The following is a 22551-nucleotide window of genomic DNA, read 5'->3' as shown; positions in this document are numbered from 1 at the left end:
GGAGAGCGTGGGAGTTCTCCCCGCTGGCCTGGCCAATGTTTAACCCTCAATCAACATCACAAAAACACAGACTACCCGGTGATTCCTACTTTCTGCTTGTGGGAGCTTGCTGTCTGCAAATTGGCTGCTGCTTTTCCTATATTACAACTGTAACAGCACTTCAAAAGTATTTCATTGGCTGTAAAGCACTGAGACATCGGGTGGCTGTGATATAAATGCAAGCCTTTTTCCTCTGAATTCTTTATTGGATTTACTAGTGACCATATTCATGACCCTTAGTTCTGTTCCCATCCTACCAGTGGAAACATCTTTTCTACATTTACTTTATCAAACCACTTTGCAATTTTAAAGACCTCTGTCTATCAGGTCACCCCCCAACCTTCTCTTTCCTATGCAACCTCCTGGCTGTAACTGCAGTGACAGTACACCAGAATGGCCGGAAACCAGACTGGGGCCTTTTCATTCAAAGTCACGACCTTCCGTTGAAGTATCCAAGATGCTCTGTCGGGGCGGAGGCTTGTTCACCCCAAGGAATTTTCTAAGTCCGCCTTGAATGATATCTGAGTTACCATCTTTATAAATGGGTTAGTTATTACCGAGGCGAATTAGTTAAGGAAACCAACAGCAGCCTTGCAATTGAACAGCCGCAGAAGCAACTTACTGAGTCCATAATCTTTGTCTTCCTGGTCAGTCTCCTGCTTCCGCCAGCGGCAACAAATGAGTTGGCAGACCATGGTCATGTGACTGAAGGTGATTAGTGGAGGAGGCAGGACGGGTCTCTCGTGGAAGGTCATAATAAGCTGGTATCTCTGAAACTTCCAAACTTGGTTCGATATCGATTTGACTTCAAAAAACGTGTTGCTGCGAAGGAGAAAAAGAGGTGGAAAGCAGAAATGAGCCGCAACATAAAATGAAGTGGGGGGTCTCCCTCTTTCATCGTGCCAAGAAAAACAGCTTTACTTCACTGAGCATCTTTTTGAGGAGCTAGGTTCTTAAAAAAGAAAACCGTAAATAAAGGTCAAGAAGAACTGGATTGTGATTTACTGCGAATGTGGTGACAGTGAATCAACTACCCCAATGTTGCAAAAAAATTGTAGAAGGGAGGACAGGGTGGAGAAAAAGTAAGATTAAAAAAGATGAAGGAAAGGAAGAATCGGAACATGGGAACAGGAGGACTGAGCTTATTTCACCATTGAATTAGATCATGGCTGATGTGAATCTTAACTCCATCTACCCACCTTGGCTTTGTAACCCTTAATCCCCTCACCTAACAAAAAATCCATCCATATCAATTCAGAAATTTTCAATTAACTCCCAGCCTCAACAGCTTTTTGATGGAAAGAGTTCCAGATTTCCACTGCTCTTTGCGTGAAAAAGAGCTTCCTGAATATGGTTGCCAACTGTGATTAAATGTATTCCTGAAGGTTTCGTCACACGACTTTCCCCCACACTCCAGTCATTAGTCACCCAACGCATCCACTCCTGTGACGTACTGCCTTCCTACACTAATTGGAAATAAAAAAGAGTCATTACCCAATTGGATGATGCTTGACTGTCAGGTAAACAGCACCCCTCCCCCGCCATTTTCAATATTTTTATATCTGGAAACCCCTGGAGGGTTAGCAACTCTGTTCCTGACCCTGAATGACCTGGTTCTAATTTTAAGGTTATGCCGCCCTTATTCTGGACTTCCCACACTGCCCCCAGAACCACCTGCCCCACCAGACGAAATAGTTTATCTCTCTCTCTCTCTCTATCTATCTTGTCAACTCTTTCAATTACCTAAACACCTCAATAAGATCACTCTTTAAGCTTCTATGTTCAAGGTGGTACAAAAGAAGAATGAACTTAGGGAAGAGGAGGCCTAGCTGGTACAATGGGCCAGCACACTGTGCTTTCACCTCTGAGGCCAGAGTGCAAGTTCAATGCATCCTGAAAGGGTGATGGTCTCTTCCCTCAGCTAGCTGTAAGATTCCTACATCTTCAATCTTGATCGTAATGAATGCAGGCCTGAACCAAATGGTGGCCAAAACTATATAAAGGTGGAAAAGGTCAATTATAGATTTTATAATTGTTCTGCTTTCTGTAAAAGAGCACAGGCACAGACTATGAAGGAAAACTGTTCCTTAATTTAAGCGGAAAGCTGGTGGTATACTCTCTCCTCTGAATCTGAAGGCTGAGAGTCCCTGTCCCACTCCAGCAGTTTGAGCACATAATCTAGCTGGCACTCATAGTGCACTACTGAAGGAGTGCTGCACAGTCGGAGATGCTGCCTTCAGATGCAAAGTTAAACTGAGGCCCCATCTGCCTTCTCAATGTGGACCCATGGCATTCTTTGAAGAATTTCAGGGGGGTTATTTCCAGTGTTTCGGCCAATATTTATCCCACCACCAACATTACAAAAAAACAGATTACCTGGTCATTCTCACATTGCTTTCTGTGGGATCTTGCTGTGTGCAAACTGACATTTCAACAGTGACCATATTTTGCTGTGAAATGCTGTGGGACATCCTTAGTCATGAAAGGAAAGGTGCTAAATTGGGCTGAATATGTCCAATTGGATTGCCTCAATTGACCTCAATTCTGGGTCAGGAACATGGAAGCAGCCATGGCAGGAGGTCAGTTGTGATCCTCCGGGAAGGGGGGGGCAGGGGGTGGGGTGCGCAATTAAAAAGCTACCTTGGGAGATCCGTCCAATTAAGGAAGTCAATATGGAGGGCCAACAGCCGCATCAGGAGAGGTGTCTGCTGCTGATGCAGGCAGGAGACCACGAGGGCACTTCAAAATGGAGGCGCTCTTTGCAGTATTGAGAAAAATGAAAAAATCCTGCATGACCCCAGCTGTCAGGGAATCATTGTGGCGGCTTGTGGCTGTCATTGCATCCCCGAGGCTCTGTGCTAGGGTAGTGGAGAGGAGGCACTGATCGATCCACAGTCTGCCACTGGGAAACAACCTCCAGTTACTTACTGAACTTTGAACTCAGCAGGGGCCCAGCCGCTTTGTAGAAGATCCTGGTGTGGCATCAGCTTTCCCACATTAATGGCTCTTATTGGCCACCAGTTGCTGCTGGGCAGGTAGCCTCTGCCCAATGGATCCTGCCTCCGGCAAGGGCACTCAGAGGCAGGAACACATCGGGTAGTTGACCCGATATGCTACTTTCCAACTTTGCTCCCAGTCCTGTCTCCTGACCCACAGGGCTAGGAACATTCAGATAAGGCCAAGTAATGTAACATCAACTTGTCAAATAAAAGCTTCAAATGGCTCACTAAGCTTGGCGTTTTAGAGAGAGGTGTGATGGGGGCTTTTATGTCCCTACTGCTCTGAATTCCCTATCTCAGTCACCTCCAGATCTTTCTCATGTGGCTAAAATCTGGCCTCGGATAAATTAGATGGTTTTCACAATGAAACAATACCATGCAAAGAGGAAGGGAACTGTGTAATTATTGCTAAATAATTTTTGAGGCTGTAAATACAAGCATTCCTTTATATTACTCATAGTCTAATCTTATTTCCTGCATCTGAATGTTATTCGTTTTTTTTTTGCATACCTCATGCAAGCATTGTAGCCCAATACTCACTTGAACACTGCTATCAGGAGATTCACCAGCAAAATATTTGCAACTAAGAGGTAACAGGCCATTATAGCTGGAATGATCCATGCTCCAGTTATGCAGGGGGGCAAGGGTCTGCCATCTTCTGTCAAACCAGCCCCACAGGGAGCTAAAAGAAATAGAAAGGACATAGTAACAAAGCGACGATCATTGCCAGGGCTTTCGTGCATTGATACAACCTGTGACCAAAGTGGATTGCCACTGATAGCTTAACTTGTGTGAGGAAGGCATATGTAGAAATAGTCACAAGGTGATACAAAACTTGAGTATTACTAAAAAGAGAAAAGAGACACTGGCCGGGATTTTCCAGCCCCACCGTGGCCTGTCTCCCACCCGGTGGATGCGGTGAGCTATTTAAATCTCCATTCAGTTTGGCAGGACCATAATATCCCTCGGGGGGGAGGGGCCAGGTTGTCGAAGCTTTTCACCTTGCGCTCATCAGGAAAAATACAAGAATGCCAAATTTCAAAGGGAGCACCGCTTCATACTGCATGAGGAAAGGGGGAAAGGAGAGGGGTGGAGGGAAAAGGATAGTATAATTTGAGATTTGGCTTTCCTGCATCTGTGCTGATGAGTGCAAGATGAAGCTTTGACAGCACGTCGCTTTTTTCAGCAATGCATAAATAGGAGACCCCACTACACACACAGAGCAGGGGGTAAGCAGAAGATGGAGGTTAACCATTAAGGAATCTCATGTAATATCATTAAGTTCACTGGTTGTGTTCACCAGCAGGAACCCAGCTTTAACAATGATTGAGTGTATGGTTATAAATTTCCTCCCTTATTCTTCTTCTAGCAATTATTCCAGCAGTGAATCATAAAATTATAAAACAGTAAAGCACAGAGGGGGGCCACTCAGCCCATCATTACTGCACAGGTTCTTTCAAAAAGCAGTCCATTTAGTCGGACTCCCTGGATCTCTCCCATATCCCCGTGATCAGACAGTGCATTCCAAATCCTAACCACTCATAGCGTAAGAAACTTTTTCCTCATGGGGCCTCTGGTTCATTTTCTGATCACCTTAAACATATGCCCTCTGGTTATCAACCTTTAAGCCATTGGGAATAATTGTCTTAACCTTCTCTGCTCCAAAGAGAACAACCTCAGCTTTTCCAGTTCAGTTCTGATGAAAAGTCATCGACCTGAAACGTTAACTCTGTGTTTCTCTCTCTCTGTCTCACTCTCTTCCCAAGGGCAATTAGGGATGGGCAATAAATGCTGACCTTGCCAGCGATGCCTTCATCCCATTAATAAACTTTTTTAAAAAAGATGCTGCTTGACCTGCTGAGTATTTCCAGCATTATCTGTTTTTATTCCAGCTTCTCCTGTAATCCCTCGTCCCTGGAACCATTCTAGTAAATCACTTCCACATCCTCAGCGATTTGCTTTTATCACTGCGGTCATTCAACTTTCATAGAATTGTACACTTCAGAAGGGGGCTATTCGACCCATCGTGCCCGTGACAGCTCTCTGGATGTGTTATCCAGTTAGTCCCACTCCCCCTGTTCTCTCCCCACAACCTTGTAGTTGTTTTTTTTCCCTTTTCTACTCTAAAGCAATTACCCTTTGAAAGTTACAATTGAATCTGCTTCCAGCACCTTTCAGATAGCACATTCCACATTGCAACTCGCTGCATAAAAAAAAATTCCTCTTCTTCTCTCTGGTTCTTTTGCCAATTACCTTAAATCTGTCTGCTCTGGATACTGACCGTCCTGCCAGTGGAAACAGTTCCTCCTCATTTACTTACTCAAAATCTTTCTTGGGTTTCGAACACCTCAGTTAAATCTCTCCCTCAACATATTCATTTTGAGTACAAGTTTGAAGGAAGGCTAAATTTCTGAAGTGTCGCTTGAAAGAATATTTAAATTGCAAAATAAAACCTGAAGTTAAACGGTAAAAAGCAAGACGTGGGATGTTACTCCGCTGTTTGTTTTTTTGTACAAGTTGGAAAATGCGTTAATTTGCACATAATGTGGGTTTCACTGTTAAGAGGGCAGGAAAAGGTGTTCACTGCATTTCTGAACATATGATAATAATGGTTCGGGAAAAGGTCAGCTGGTTCATTTGAGGCTGCCCCGCACCAGAATGGCTAGAGCATCATATTTAGACACTTCTTGAGTGTTTCTGAAAGAAGAGACTTGGGCCAGGATTTTTTGCTTGTCGGTTGCGTGCAATCGACGGGAGCCCGGGAGCAGATGAGAAAAGGGGCCGCCCACCCAACCCCCCCACCCCTCCGACCATGATTGGCCCCTGGCCGCGATTTCACGCTGGTTGACCAATTGATGGAGCTCAATGAGAGGGGCTCAGCGCTGCTGGTGGGGGTGGGAAGAGGGCGGGCGCAGACGTCACCGCGTCAGTGAACTCCCTGAAGGCAGACAGCTGCCCCGGGGGGGAGCTGCAGAACCCCCACAGAATAAACAAGACAACAAAATAGCTGCAAAATTTGTTCAAGCAGCACGACCAAGCACCTGAAAGCGTACCTCATAAAAAATTCCAATCCCCAGGTATCTCCTCTTATTTTTATTTCCACGCGGAGATTTCATCCCGCCCTGGATCAAGGTTTGAACAAAAATGTAAGGATCGCCTGGGCAATTGCCCGTCTAACCGTAAAAGTGTACGGGCCATGAAGCGTCACTTTCAATTGCCTCCTTAATGGGCTTTAATTGCCCACTTAATTGTTGGTGGGCGTGTTTCCGACTGCTGTGTGCGCCCTCCGAGTGGGATATTGCACAAGCGCACAACAACGTCGGGACGCACGCCCAACGTCATCTCGCGCTATTTCGTGGCTGGACGGGTCAGGCATGTGCCTGCCTGTGAGATGTAAAATTCTGGCCGTGCTATCGAAGCTTTTCATCCTGCACTCATCAGGACAGATCGCAAGACTCCCGACAGTAAAGGGAACAACAATTTACACTGCACGAGAAGAGAGTTCTGATTGCTTGGTAAGTGGACTCTGATTGGTAAAGGTGCTGCCATGGAGACTAGCTTGGCAGTTAAATGTTCCCTGCTGCATTTCAACAATAAATACTTCTCCCCTCCCTCTATCATCCTCTCCAACCCTCTCCTCTCCTGCAACCACCTCTTACCTCATGGGAGAACACAAAAACACAAGAAATAGGAAGCCATTTGGCCCATTGAGGCTGCTCTGCCATTCAATATGATCATAGCTGATCTTGGGCTTCAACTCCACTTTCCTGCCCACTCCCCATATCCTTAATCCCCTGAAAAAGCAAAAATCTGTCTATCCCAGCCTTAAATATAATCAACAATGGAGTATCCACAACCCGCTGGGGGTAGAGAATTCCAAAGATTCACAACCCTTTGAGTGAAGTGATTTCTCCTCATCTCAATCCCAAATGAACTGCCCCTTATCCTGAGACTGTGCCCCCGAGTTTTAGATTCCCTGACCATTGGAAACAATCTCTCAGCATCCACCCTGTCAAACCTCTTCAGAATCTTGTAGGTTTCAATGAGATCGTCTCTCATTCTTCTAAACACCGGAGAATATAAACCCAATTTACTCAGCCTCTCATCCCAGGACAACCCTCATCCCAGGGACTAAGGTAGTGAACCTTTGTTGTATCGCCTCCAATGCAACTGCCTCCAATGCAAGGGTGGGCAAATAAGTAACCAGAACCAAAACTTGGGGCCTATCAGGGGAAAACAATACTCTGGAAATTCCTCTTCAACCACCCACCCCACGACCTCTGGCAACTGAAACCAGTCAAGGGGATTGCATGCAAAATTAAACTTCATGAAACAAATATTCCCATCAATGACTGATGGAAATTGCAATGAAATGCAACATGATATAGCTTGCAGCTGGCATTACTCTGATGTATACAATGCATGGGCTCGCTAAATGTTTCTCAAATAACTCACAAGGTTTGCTGGAGTGCTTTCTTGTGTCGTAATCTTGGCCCCTTTAAATATAATTTATGGCTGAAATGAAACTCCTTCCCAAATATACACCAGTTCACTAATGAAGTGAAACCAATAGCAGCCTTGTAGCTGAATTGCTGGATGCTGTGCAGCTGAGAAGTAGGCCTTTGACACAGCATTGTGAAACAAGGCAACATTAGTACATAATATCAGGTGGCCAACACAAATCAAATATAATAGGGAGTGGTCCAGACGGGGGAGATCTTGTGGTGCAGTGGGTAGTGTCCCTACCTCCAGGCCAGAAACTTCAGGACTTGATGGCCATGGAAGATGTGTTCATAACCTGGCTAAACTGGTTGATTATCAGCCTGTAAATCCTTCCAATACACCTGATGGCAGGTGGTAAAAGCAGGAGAGTTTCCTGGTCAGCCATACTGCAGATGGCAACAGAAACCACTGCACTACTTTACCAAGCATAATCATGGGCTAATCCAATGGAAGTCCATTGTCACCTCTTAGGGTGTGGTACCTAAAGGAGAAGGAGTGGTATATGTAGAAGGTGTAACAGACTGCTAACTGATAGGCTGGGTCTTCAAGTAAGTGGCTGTCAAATACACTAAAACATGCTCAAATCCAACAAGCTCAGTTGGGTATGTTCAGTCAGTTATGAACTAAGTCAGCAGAGTTTAAAAATAGATAACTCTTGGGATGTGAGTATCACAGGCAAGTCCAGCGTTTGCTGCCCATCCCCAGCTGCCCTTGGGATGATGGTGATGAGCCAGCCTATCTGATATAGGTATGCACACTGTGCTGTTGGGGTGGGAGTTCCAGGATTTTGATCCAGGGACAGTGATATAGTTCCAAGTCAGGATGGTGTGTGGCATGGAATGGAGCTTCCAGGTGGTGGTGTTCCCGTGCATCTGCTGCCCTTGTCCTTCTAGGTGGTAGTGGTCGTGGGTTTGGAAGGTGCTGTTGAAGGAGCCTTGGTGAGTTGCTGCAGTGCACCTTTGTAGAAAAGACGTGTAGAAGCAGGGCCCTGCCTATCCATGGGTAAGGGATTGAGTGCTGTATTCAAGTGTGAGGACTGAGAGCTACACATTCATTGTCTCCATCACTGGATCCTGCTAAGGTACACGGGTTCAAGGGGTTGAGGGCCACAGGGACAGGACCTGTGTGAGTCAGTAAGAGGCAGCCACCACCTTCTAACATTTAAAAAGAATTCTCATCCATGGAGATTCAGGCCCTGGTCACAGCCAGAGCTCCCCAAGGTTGGCCCCATTTCTGTTGGCATTAGGGTCACCAAGCCTCCAGCATTGCCCTATAGTTTCCAGGAATTGAAGATTCATCTCCAGACAGCATCATCCAATCTGATGCTGAAATGCCAGTTTGTCTTCCAATGAGAGTGGGTAGGCGGGGATATTGCGAGGATGGACATGTCAGGTGACCAGCGGCAGGAGAGTGGTGGGAAGTCACGTGATGAAAGCTTTGGGAACGTGCACAACCAGGGTTGGAAACCCCAGCTGCACCTTCTCAATGGCTGGAGCCGGCTGGAGGCAGAACTTCCATTCTCTTGCATCCAGTTCTCCTACACACTCTTTCCCACCTCTTCCGTCATTGAGGCCTCAGTCAACACGAGGCTGTCCTGAAAATGTTGTGACCAAGTCCAAGTCCAGGCCCAATTTTCAGCCATCCTGTGCTGGTGGGAACCTGACAGAAAAGCTGCAGGCTTTTGTCGCCTAGCAGGTAGTCCATCTGCTTTTGGAGTTGGAAGATTAACCAGTAAACTGAAGTTCATTTTCATGCTGATGTTTGGGCAAACAGGACCGGGAGAGGTAGGGGATAGTGTTTCTCTGGCTCCGTGACTTCTGCATCCTTTCAAATGAGCCGTTAAAACTGAGGGCCTCTCAGGTGAATGTAAAAGATCCCACGGCCACTGTTTTGAAGAAGATCGGGGGAATCCTCCCTGGTACCCTAACAAGGATGGCGGCCTAGTGGTAATAACACTGGACTAGTAATCCCGAGGGCCAAACTAATATCTTGGGGAATGTGGGCTCAAATCCCACCATAGCAGCTGGTGGAATTTAAATTCCATGATGAAAGCTGGTCTCGGTCATGGTGACCATGACACCGATCAATTGTAGTAAATACTAATGCCTATAGGAGAAGGGAAATCTTCTAAGCTTACCTAGTCTGGCCTACATGTGACTCCAAGCCCAGACCCACAGCAGTGTGGTTGAATCTGAAATGGTCTAGCAAGCCACTCAGTTCAAGAGCAATGGACAACAAATGCTGACCTTGCTAGCGATGTGCACATCACACAAATGGATACAAAAGAAATCACTTAAAAAACAGGAGATTATCCAGTCACTGCTATGCCTAAATTGGCTGCCCCATTTCTTTTTTCAAAATGATAACTTCACTTCAAAAGTATTACATTGGCTATAAAGTGCTTTGGAATGCGCCATAGCTGTGGAAAGTGCTGGAGAGATGCAAGAATACTACCACTGAGCTGGGCTAACATGTTTAAGTATTAAATGTGTCACATTTGCAATGAGTTATTCAGGAACCTGGATAGCTCACAATTAGCTCAGTATGTTTCCTAGTCTTGTCGCCCAGCAGAGTCTATGGATTCAAATTCAAAATCATATTCCAAAAGTGTTTCATGAAGTAGGTTATTAAGCATGGAGAAACATACAAGTGATTCAACCAACCTAAATAAAGATGAGCTTTTCACTGGATGAATATGGAGTCCAACATGCTGACCCTTCACAGTGCAAGGAGGGTGCAAAATAATAAAAGGGGGGAAAAGATCAAAAATTAAATTGGAGTAGGTAACTTCAAACTATACGAGAAAGCCAAAAGAAAAAGATATAACTCAACGTGAATAAATGTCAAAATGCACCTTCCAAACCCATGACCACTATCATCAAGAAGGGCAAGGGCAGCAGACACATGAGAACACAACCACCTGAAAGTTCCCCTCCAAGTCACCCACCATCCTGATTTAGAAATATATTGCCGTTCCTTTACTGCCACTGGGTCAAAATCCTGGAACTCCCTTCCTAACAGCACTGTGGGTGTACCTACACCACATGGACTGCAGCGGTTCAAGAAGGCGGCTCACCACCACCTTCTCAAGGGCAATTGGGGATGGGTAATAAATGCTGGCCCAGCCAGCGACGCCCATATCCCCCCATAAATGAATAAAAGAAATTCCAACAAGAAATGAACAATTTGCATTTCCTCTCTTTATCCTGTTCCTTGAAACCGACTGTTTGCTGGTTAGCAACATAAGCAGTCATTTTGATCTTGCCCCATCCATGGGCTAGTTAGCCCCTTGAGGCTATTCATTGAATCGTAGGGTGGAATTTTACGACCGCATCGCGGCAGCAAAAATTCTGCCCATAAAATGGTTACAACACAGGAGACCATTCAGTCCATCCGTCTCTGTGCTGTGCTGTTCTGTCATTCAGTTAGATCAGGACTGACCTGTATCTTAACTCCATTTTACCCACCTTGATTCTATAATTCTTAATACCCTTGTCCAACAAAAATGCATCAATCTCTGCTATGAACCCTTGAATTGACCCCCCAGCCTCCACAACAGTTTGTGGGGGAGATAATTCCAGAGTTCCACTGCCCTTTGTGTGAAGAAGTGCCCCCTTGTTTTGGACTTGTTTCCCCACCAGAGGAAATAGTTTTTCTAAATCTTGGAACTCCCTCCCTAACAGCACTGTGGGTGTACCGATACCACATGGACTGCAGTGGTTTGAGAAGGCAAACACCACCACCTTCTCAAGGGCAATTAGGGTTGGGCAATAAATGCTAGCCCAGCCAATGAAGCCCACATCCCATGAATGAATAAAAAATATATATATCTACCCTATCAAATCCTTTAATCATCTGACACATCTCTATTAGACACTGCCTAATCTTCTATACTGGAGGGAATACAAGCTTAGCCTATACAACCTATTCTCCTAACTTAACCCTCATAGCCTCTGTGAGAGAACAGATTTTGGGGTTTGGGTTAAAATTGGGTTTGGGATCATACTATGCCATTCTTGAACAATGTATGCTGGTGGAACATTCACTAGATTATCGAGGACAAAACAAAGAGTACTATTTATTGCCTTCATCCCTGTTTTCAAATCCTTTCGCTTGTCCCCAGCTCTAATCTCCTCCAGCCTGACAACTCTCTGAATTATCTGCGCTCCTCCAATTCCAGCCTTTTGTGCATCCTTGATTTTAATGGCTCCACTATTGGTGGTGGTGTCTTCAGCAGCCTGGGCCCGAAGCTCTAGAATTCCTTCCACCAATATGTCTACCTCTCTCTCCTTCTCTACGACACTCCTCAAAACCTAACTCTTTGACCAAGCGTTTGACCACCTGCCCTAAGATCTCCCTCTGTGACTTGGTGGCTCCTGTGAGGCACCTTGGGGCATTTTACTATGTCGAAAGTGCAATATAAATGCAAGTGGTTGTTGTTCTCAGCGGGCTCGCTGTGTCACTCACTGATGCCGCTAGTTAATTTTACCTGTTAATCTGACCCATTGCAGGTATGTGGCAGTGGACCAGCTCGCAAAAATTCTGCCTAATTCGGGCAGTAATTTTTTTCAAGTGTAGATTAAGATTTCTGATTTACTTGGGGCTGTTGGGTTACAGAATGATACGTTGCAACAGATTAAAAGGAAGCTTTTAAAAAAAAAATTCGGGCCAACGTCCGTGACTTCAGGAATGAGTTAACGTTGTAAGCACACCATCCTCCCCCGCCCAACTGCGCGCACTCACGGTCAATTTGGTCAGCAAACACTTCGCCGTAGATCATCCAGTAAGGCATGTAGAAAATGTTTCTCGCCAGCCGCCAGGAAGGGTCCTCGTTGGGGTGAAGAATTGCTTGTCGTGCCACTCCGAAGCTCATTAAAATCACCAGCATGATGATCACAAAATACATCATGTCGATCATCTGCAAGTAAAAAGGTAAGGTAAGTAATACAGGAACAACAGGTGGACATTCAGCGCCCCCCCCTTCCCGTTTCATCATTCAGTAAAATCATGGCTGATCCATGTCTTAGCTCTATCTACTCACCTTGGTTCCATAACCCTTTGACATTTCTGTGTAACAAAAATTTATCAATCTTAGTTTTGAAATTTTCAATTGAGCCCCCCCAGCCTCAGCAGCTTTTTATGGGAGAGTGTTCCAGATTTCCACTTCACTTTGTGTGAAGAAGTGCTTCCTGACATCACCTCTGAACGGCCTGGCTCTAGTTTTAAGGTCCTTCCCCCTTTGTCTGGCCTCCCACCACCCCCAACACCAGAGGAAATAGTCTCTCTCTATCTTAACAAATCCTTCAATCATCTTAAACACGTCAATTAAATCACCCCTTAATCTTCTATAGAATGAAAACATTTCAGACAAAATGTCCCTCTTTTTCACGACTGCTTTATTTGCAAGATAACCCATTTAATTGAACTATGGAACTCAGAAATTTGGAATCCAGAATTTAATTTACAGAAGTGAAGTGCAGCGCTCAGGCAAAGCCAGAGCATTGAATCAAAAACTATTTCCCCCCCCAAGAGTCTGTCCCAATAAAATCACTTTCAAAGCCAGATAGGAATATAGGAAAAGGAGGGGGCCATTCAGCCCCTTGAACCTGTTCCACCAGTCAGTGGGATCAGGGTTAATCTGCATCTTCACTCCATTTTCCTGCCTTTTCTCCCTAACCCTTAGTACCCCAGCACACTAACAATCTATCAATCAGGCAATTTTGAAATCTTCAGCTGACCTCTAGCATCCACAGATTTTTCAGGGGAGTAGTGTTCCAGATTTCCATTATGCTTTGTGTGAAGAGGTGCTTCCTGACATCACTCCTGAATGGACGAACTCTAATTTTAAAGTTGTGTCCCCTTGTTCTGATCTCCCAACCATAGAAAATACTTTCCCTCTCTCTCTCCTTTAACTCCTTTAATTATCTTAAAAACCTTAATTAGATCACCCCTTAATTTTCTGAACTCAAAGGAATACAATCCTGGACTATGCAACCTGTCATCATAACTTAACCCTTTTAACTCTGGTATAATTAGGTCAATTAGCAGTGCACTCGCTCCAATGTCAATATATCCTTCCTGAGATGCACAAATAGTTAAAACAGTCAAAAACTCTTATTAACATGGCTTTATTTTATATTGGTGTTTCTTGAAGGAAGGACACAATGGCTATCTATTTATAAGAAACTTAAGAGTTTTCAAGTGTCATGCATTTATATAGAGTTACGTAGAAGGTACAGGACAGATACAGGCTACTTGGCCCAACTGCTGCATGTTGGTTTTTATGCTCCATGCAATCTTCCTCTCACCTTACCTTCAATTCACCCCATCAGCGTAACATTCAATTCCTCCCTCCCTCATGTGTTTATCTAGCTTCAGCTTAAATGTATCTATACTATTCACTTCAACCACTCCCTGTGGTAGTGAGTTCCACATCCTCACCAATCTCTGGGAAAAGGAGTTTCTCCCAAATTCCTGATTGGATTTATTAGTGACTAACTTGTACTTGCAGCCCCTCATCCTGGACTCCCCTGGAAGTAGAAACATCTTCTCTATGTCTACTCTACCAAACTCCCCAATAATGTTAAACCCTTTGATCAGGTCACCCCTCTTTTCTAGGGAGAAGAGCCCCAGCCTTTTTGGCCTTTTCTGATAATTATAATCTCTCAGTTTTGATATCATTCTTTTTGTCTTGAACCGAATTTGAACGCAGAGATGACTGAGTAATTCCCTGCCCCACTGTCACTCTGAGCTCTCTGTCCTCGGCCTGAAACTGAAACATCAACCTGAAACATTTCTCTCTCCACAGTTGCTGCCTGACCCGTTGGGTATTTCCAGCATTTTCTGTCTTTATTTCAGATTTCTTGCATCTGCAGTTTTTTGCTTTTGATTAAGTAGCTTATTCGTCTTACCATTTTTCCAATCATCATGACATAAGGCCCCAGGTACTTGTTGACTCCGAAGATGTCTAATAGGCGAATGTACCAGTAAATGATGTCGACGCAGTAGATAACTCGGCCATAGCTCATGTACGGCTGCTCCTGCAGGCGTAGCACCATCCCAACAGAAAAAAGCAGGATAGCCATGAGATCTGTGATATTCCAGTATTCCTGCAGCCAGACCTTCACCTTCTGCAACAATTTCCCAGGCTCTGACATCAGGATCTGATCAAGTCAAATTATTGAATCAACTCAGTGGTAAAGACCATAAGGAATAAATAATAGCGATTCTGTCTGGACAGCATTTAGTTGCATGACTCTAAAGAGTAACAGGATGCAAGTGGGGAGAGATGATGGCGTAGTAGCATTTCATTGGACTAGTGATACAGAGACCCAGGCTAATGCTCGGTGGACAGCAGCTGGTGGGCTTTAAATCCAATTAATAAAATCTGGAATTATAAAATTAGTCTCAAACAACTATCATCAATTGTGTTAAAAACCCATCTGGTTCACTAATGCCCTTGGGAAGGAAATCTGCTGTCCTTACCCACCTTGGCCTAAATGTGACTTCAGACCTACAGCAATGGGGTTCACTTATAACTGCCCTCTGAAACGGCCTAGCAAGTCACTCACTCAATTCAAGGGGCAATTAGGGATGGGCAACAAATGCTTGTCCTGCCAGTGATGCTCGAACATCCCATTTGGGGGTGGGGGGGGTTGCTGTGTGAGGAGCATTGTTCCCATTCTTGGGGATTGGAAATGTAGAGTGTGAATCAGAAGATGTCAATATGCAGCCAATAAAAGAACAGGCCTTTGCCACAGGCTTCAGGACATTGGGACAAAATAGGTCCTGGGCCCACCCACACTTGCTTCAGTGAGACTGGCTCAGCTATTTTACTGCATGTGGCCTGCTAACTGGCTCGTGGGCTCCTGATGCTGCTGGCCCAATCAGGGAGGCCAGTAGCTCTAGAGCCTCGGCAGTCCTGCAGGGAGGCGGATGAAATAGCTTGGAAGCATGGGGGCTTGCAGAAGTAAGCAGAAAGTTAGAAATCAGGGGGGGCCAAATCCCTCCGGAAGGCCTCCTGGTGTCACAGCGGTGGTGAGTGGAGGAGGTGCTCTGCCATCGGAAAAAAGGCTGCTGGCCCGAGGAATGCCTCATTAGTGTATCCTTAATTATTTAAATTAACTTAGATATTTTCCCACCCTCACCTCCTAGCCCTCCGTCCTAGGAAAACCCTGCTCAAAGTGTCAGAGTTGATTCCAGCCATGTAATGCAGAGTCGACTGGGTTGTATGAAGGGGAATAAAGAAAAAAAACTTTCAAAAATTGGCTCAAATTTAATAAAAAAGAAATTGCCTGGAACTATAAATATTCTATATTCTTATAGCTCCTGTACATTGGACATTCTTCTGTTGAAGTTGGGAACACTCAAACAGTGAGGTGCTATTACTATTGTTAACTTCATTATCCAGCTGTCTGCAGCTGTACAATGGACAACACTTATTTTCTAATTACAAACTCTTGGTGACATGGAGCTTTCGCTAAGGGTTCAGCCCTAACAGGCTAGTAAAGGTGGTGTCAATGAAATAACATGACCTGCCACACTAGCCCCCTTCAATTCAGTTTGCATTGAAAGCAGGCAGAAGCCAGCCCCATGCTTACCATCACTTTGAAACTCAGCTTCCTGAGTTGCTGCAGTCTGTGTGGGACAAGCCTGCAGAGGGCCAAAATTGTCTGTTTTATTCTAGAAAGCCAAGTAGTGAAGGATAGAACCAGAACAAACCTTCACACACGTTTATAAGCTTTTATTTACAGACACACTGTTAAATGGATCCCAAGCCAGATAATGAGGTGTGAATCCAGACAGAAATACTTTCTTGTTAGTTTATTTACAGAATAAAGCATTATCAACCAATCCAGTGTCCCAGCAGCTCCTTTTGTACTCTTTTGAGTATCAGATAAACAAATAAATTAATTAACTAATGAACCACCCTTAAAGGGGCACCGTAACAAAAAACATAACTTTAAAGGAACAGTTCCCTTTTATACTCTTTTGAGTACAGCAATTAAACAAATGAACTAATTGACAGCCCCTTAAAGGGGTGCTGTAACACAAATCAAAAGCTTTGCTAAATTTCTGTTAAATTAAAATAAAATTCCCAGGGCTGATGATGCATTCCAGCCCCTGCAGTGCATACCGGTTGCAGCAGACAGTCCCTTTTTGTATGTGCTCAAGATGCTTAATCGATCAATACCGGAGCAGACTCGATGGGCCAAATGGCCTAATTTCTGCTCCTATGTCTTATGTCTTATGGTCTACCTCCCATCTGTTTATCCCTGACCTTAACAATATAATTAACATAACATTAACATACACAAATTGCAAACTTGCGCCTGGCCACTACAGTTTTAGTCTGTTCCTATTGATAGGAGCACAAGTGAATTTCCAGTTAATGCCTACCACTTGCGTGAGCAGAATTAATATATAATTAACAATGTCAAACTGCTAGGAACACAGTTTGTGTCTGTCTCTGCACTCAGATGAGTTGCCCTTGACTTATGTACCACACTTAGCTCGTTTATATATGAACATACGAAATAGGAGCAGAAGTAGACCATTTGGCCCCTCGAGCCTGCTCCACCATTCATTAAGATCATGGCTGATCTCTTTGTGTTTCAAATTCCACATTCCCATCTACCCCCAATAACCTTTGATTCCCTTGCCTAATAAGAATCTATCTACCTTTGACTTAAAAATATTAAATGACCCCGCTTCCACCGCCTTCTGAGGCAGAGTTCCAAAGTCACACTACCCTCTGAGGGAAAAAATTCTCCTCATCACTGTCCTAAAAGGGCGACTCTTAATTTTAAAACATTGGCTCCTAGTTCTGGACTCACCCACAAGAGGAAACATCCTTTCCATGTCCACCTTGTCAATACCATACAGGATCTTCAATCAAGTCACTCACTTTTCTAAACTCCAGTGGAAATAAGCCCAGTCTGTATATACTTTCCTCATAAGACAACCCACTCATTCCAGGTATCAATCTAGCAAACCTCCTCTGAACCGTGTCCAACACATTTACATCCTTCCTTAAATAAAAAGACCAAAACTGCACACAGTATTTGAGATGCGATCTCACCAATGCCATGTATAACTGAAGCATAACATCCTTACTTTTATGTTCAATTCCTCTCGTAATAAAGGATAGCATTCTATTAGCCTTCTTAATTACATGCTAAACCTGCACACTAACTTTTTGAGACTCATGTATTAGAACGCATAGATCCCTCTGCACCTCAGAATTCTGCAGCAGTTCTCTGTTTAAGTAATACTCTGCTTTTTTTTTCTTCCTGCCAAAGTGAACAGCTTCACATTTTCCCACATTATACTCCATCTGCCAGATTTTTGTCCACTCACTCAACCTATCTATATCCGTAAGCAAGCTCCTTATGTCCTCTTCACAACGTTTCACCTGCCACACTTCCTAAACTTCCACTACCCATTTCCATTGAAATGAACTGTAACTAAGCATGAAGAATTTTAATAAAGTCTAAAAATCTAAATCAGTGTTACTGTGAATGTATGCAAATGCAGGGAGTGTGGTAAATATGGCTGGTGGGTTATTGGCGCAGATTGCCACGTGATATTACGATGTTGCAGCTATAACAAAGACCTGGCTCAAAGAAGGGCAGTACTAGTTGTTAAATATTTCTGAATACAACTTATTCAGGAAACGTAGGAAAGGAAGGAAAGGGGGAGCGGTGGCAGTATTGACTGAGGAGAGCATTGCAGTGCTGGACAGAGAGATGTCCCAAAGGGTTCAAGGACAGAATCGATTTGGGCTAGAGCTAAGGAACAAAAAAGGTGTAATTACATTGCTCGTTGTAGTCCAGCAGGAAGGATGTAGAGGAACAAATTTGCAAGGAAATTACAGAGAGGTGCAAACATTTTATACTTGTAATGGGGGACTTTAATTATCCAAGTATATACTGGGATAGTAGTAGGATTGTAAAGTGCAGAGAGGGAAAAGAGTTCCTAGATTGTGCTCAGGGGAATTTTTGACAGCGGTATGTTTCCAGTCCAATAAGAACGGTGGCACTACTGGACCTGGTTCTTGGGAATGAGGTGGGCCAAGTGGGTCAGGTGTCAGTAGGAGAACATTTAGTGATCACTGTATCATAAGGTTTAGACTGACTATGGAAAAGGGCAAAAAACAATCTTGAGTAAGAATAATTAATTGTGGAAAACCAACATCCATGGGATAAGAATGGATCTGGGGCAAATAAAATGGAGTCAAAGGTTGGCAGGAAAAATGATAGCTGAACAGTGGGCTACCTTTGAAGAGGAGAGAGTTCAGGCACAGTCAAGGTGTATCCCCTCAAAAGAGAAAGATAGAGCAAACAAATCCAGAGCTCCCTGAACAAGAAAAGAGTTAGAAATTAAGATAAAGCAAAAAAAAAGTGTGCTTAAGACAAATGTCAGGTGGACAATATGATTGAGAACCAGGCTGAATATAGAAGGTTCAGAGGGGAGATGAGAAAGCAAATTAGAGAAGCAAGGAGTGAGTAGGAAAAGCAACTGGTAGCTAACAAAAAAGGAAATCCCAATGTCTTCTACAGGCATCTAATTAGTAAAAAGGCGGTAAACGGAGGAGTAGAGTCACTTAGGAATTTACACATGGAGGCAGAGGGTATAACTGAGGTATTAAATGAATACTTTGCATCTGTCTTTACCAAAGAAGAAAATACTGCACAGGTGATGGTGAAGGAGCAGGAAATTCAGATACCTGAATGGTTTAAAATTAATGAGGAACATGTATTGGATAGAGTTTATTTAAAGTTGATAAGGCATGAGGACAGAATGAGATGCATCCAAGAATATTGAGGGAAGTGAAAGTGGAAATTGTGGAGACACTGGCCATAATTTTTCAGTTTTCCTTAGACTTGGGGTGCTGCCAGAGGACAGGAGAATTGCAAACGTTACACCCTAATAGCGGTAGGCACAGGCTCATGAGAAACTCAGTGACAACCAGAACATATTTTATTTTCTGTTGTTAGGAATAGCTTACCTCTCGCATCTTCTCTATGCCAAGCGTGAAGATATAAGAGATGACAATCCACTCCTGCACTGATGGCCATCGTTCCATCTTCACCAAAACAATGTAGTTAAAAAGCATCAGATAGCCAAAGTACGCCAGCTGTTTGATAGAAAACACAGCATGATATGAATGGCAAGAGCTTGGGCATCTGATGGCATTGAGATCTTGGTAATTTGGAGGAAAGGGGGCACATCTCTATTGAAGTCCAACAAAGCTCTTGACTGCCATTGGCTGGAGGCTGCAGGGTCAGGTGCAGCCCCATGAGAAACATTTCTCTGATGGTCTGTGGTAAAATTTGCAGTTCCCCCACCCCCACCTCCCAAGGGTGCAAAAAAATGAAATATAGGAACCGGAGGTGACCATTTAGCCCATCAAGTTGGTTCTGCCATTCAATTAGTTGATGGCGAATTGGTAATCTATCTCTCCAACTTTCCCCCAAGGTACATGTTGGAGCTCGCACCCTTTGGTCTCCTGACTCTTACCCCTCTAATTCCTTTTTTCTTCTCCTCTGCCATTAATGGCAGAACCTTTTACTAAATTGGGTCAAATCTCTGGGACTCTCTCTAGAGAACCCTCCACTGCTGCTACCCTTCACCGTGCCTATGTAAGTTACCTTTTCAAACCTGCTTTACTTCACCTCTCCTAACTCTTCCACTGCATCGGAGCATCAGCTTCTCTTCTGCAATTTGCCTTGGCATGTTTGGTATGTTAAAAAACTAATTAAATGTAGCTTAGAAGAGAGACATGTTGCTGAAGCTTTTCCAAAGAATGTCAAATTTCAAACGGTCACAACAATTTATACTACAGGAGAAAAGGGTGCTGATTGGTTGGCAAATCAATGGCTGCTGTGTTGCCATGGAGAAAGCAACAGGGAGCTAAAGGCTTCCAAAGTTCCCTGGTAATCCAAGAAGACATATGGTTTGAATATAATCATTGTTGCTCCAATATTCATTATTGTTTTCTGGAAAATCCTGCAGCTCCCTCCCTAACAGCACTGTGGGTGTATCCGCGCCACATGGATTGCAGCGGTTCAAGAAGGCAGCTCACCACCAGCTTTTCAAAGGCAACTAGGATGGGAAATATATGCTGGCCTTGCCATCCAGATTTTTAAAATAAAATCTGGTGACTTAATTAATAACTGATGGGCTAAATGGTCTCTTCCGGTTCCTATATTTCATTTTTTTGCACCCTTGGGAGGTGGGGGTGGGGGACTGCAAATTTTACCACAGACCATCAGAGAAATGTTTCTCATGGGGCTGCCCCTGATGTAGTTGGATTTGAACACGTTTAAGTTACTGTACTTAAAAATACAGCCTAGCAGTTAACAGTCAGTCACACCTTCTGCATAAACCATTACCTACTGGATTTGATTTCAGTTGGCCATCTCATGTTATTTTGGATAAATAGTCCATTGAGAAAAGTCCATGTACCCAGGGCACTGACACTTGTCCTTCAATCTTGACTAAGGAATTACCAATAACTAGCAATGTGAGAATTGCACTATTATTATACTGTGTGCAATCAAGTCTTCGCTCTATTCCTTACCGTGTGAAACCAGAACTTAACAATCGGAGCATTGTAGAATTCATAAATTTTTCTCCCAAAGGGAATCATTCTATGTACAGTTGGTACTTCCTCATCATTTTTCTTTCGAACAGATTCTCCATTTACCCCATCCAGCATTGCCTGAAAGTAACAGAATTTCACAGCTCTGAGACTTGACCTTTGATAGCCCCGTCTTACAGCCAATAGCAAGACATTGCAACAACCTCTGAATTTCCACAAGGGGTTTGTCTCCTCTCCACCTCCTAACAGAACTTCAGCAGAAGACAACCTCTTAGAGAAACGGCACTAACTGGGGGAGGCAGCCTGATGAATTTATCAAGTCAGAAAAAGTTGAATGGGAATGAAATGTAGCCACTCTTTCACTATTATTCATGGAGAAGCTTCAGCTGAACAACTTAACGGATCATTGGATTCCAGTCTCAAAACCCAGATACCGTATAGGATCATAAATGGAAACTCTGGCCAGTATTCCTTCTCCCCCACCCCAGTCAATGTCAGCTTGCATTTATAGAGTGCCTAGTAAAATGTGCCAAGATGTGCCAAAAGAGCATTATCAGGCAAAGATTTGACATTGAGCCACATAAGCAGATATTAGGACAGATGACCAAAGGCTTGGTCAAAGAGATAGGACTTAAGAAGTATCTTAAGGGGGAGAGAGAGGCAGAGAGGTTTAGGGAGGAAATTCCAGAGCTAAGGGCCTCAGCAGGTGAAGGTATGGATGCCAATGGTGGAGAAATGAAACAGCCAGACAACTAGAATGGAGGAGTACAGAGATCTCAAGTTGAAGGAGCTTACTGAGGTAGAGAGGGGCAAGGCCATGGAGGTATTTGAGAACAAGGGTGAGAATTCAAAAATCAAGATGTTTCAAGGTTTGGAGCCAACTGGATTAAGCCTGATACCCTCCTTGAATGTTTGGTGTAGTTATCGACTGGATAAATATGCAGGACCAGGGCGACAGGCAGGGAAATAGGACTAATTGGATAGCTGGTTCAAGGAAACAGTAAATGCACAATGGGCCAAATGGCCTCCTTCTGTGCTGTATTTTTCTATGGAACATTATGATGGTTTAGTTGGGGGTGATGGTGTGGGGGCGGGGGTTGGTTGTAAAGGAAACATAAACCCATTTTTTCCTTAAATCCATTTTGGTACCATTTTATTTCACATCCTTTCTGGTCCTTCACTAGATTCAACTTTGACACATGATATAAGGAAAATGCATGGCAAAGACTCTATCCCTCTTGCGGTGTTCACTGATTTTGCTGACTGCTTTCTCATTTCTCAGTTATTGGGTCAGCTCACTCTTCACATGTACAAACTTCCCCACCTCTTTATTGTTCCAGAAACAAGCCTGTTAGCTGTGTCAGCCATGGCTCAGTGGGTCACACTCTTGTCCTCATCAGAAGG

At 44.0% G+C, this 22551-nt stretch overlaps 1 protein-coding gene across 1 annotated transcript in view; it reads right to left on the bottom strand.

Annotated features, from left to right (window-relative positions):
- The window catches only part of trpm3 (transient receptor potential cation channel, subfamily M, member 3), a 69742-nt gene that overhangs the window by 4677 nt on the left and 42514 nt on the right, over positions 1-22551 (bottom strand). The window contains exons 11-18 of the mRNA XM_041185321.1: positions 21127-21267; positions 19552-19680; positions 14453-14704; positions 13490-13619; positions 12583-12608; positions 12285-12459; positions 3579-3720; positions 662-861 (exon numbers count right to left, since the gene is read on the bottom strand). Coding sequence (XP_041041255.1) covers positions 662-861; positions 3579-3720; positions 12285-12459; positions 12583-12608; positions 13490-13619; positions 14453-14704; positions 19552-19680; positions 21127-21267 — 1195 coding nt within the window. The remainder of the gene's footprint in view (positions 1-661; positions 862-3578; positions 3721-12284; positions 12460-12582; positions 12609-13489; positions 13620-14452; positions 14705-19551; positions 19681-21126; positions 21268-22551) is intronic.

Source organism: Carcharodon carcharias, chromosome 4 (assembly GCF_017639515.1).
Source record: "Carcharodon carcharias isolate sCarCar2 chromosome 4, sCarCar2.pri, whole genome shotgun sequence".
Classification (NCBI taxonomy): Eukaryota; Metazoa; Chordata; class Chondrichthyes; order Lamniformes; family Lamnidae; genus Carcharodon; species Carcharodon carcharias.
The sequence above is the reverse complement of the archived record's forward strand: the minus strand, read 5'-3'. Positions and strand labels throughout refer to the sequence as shown.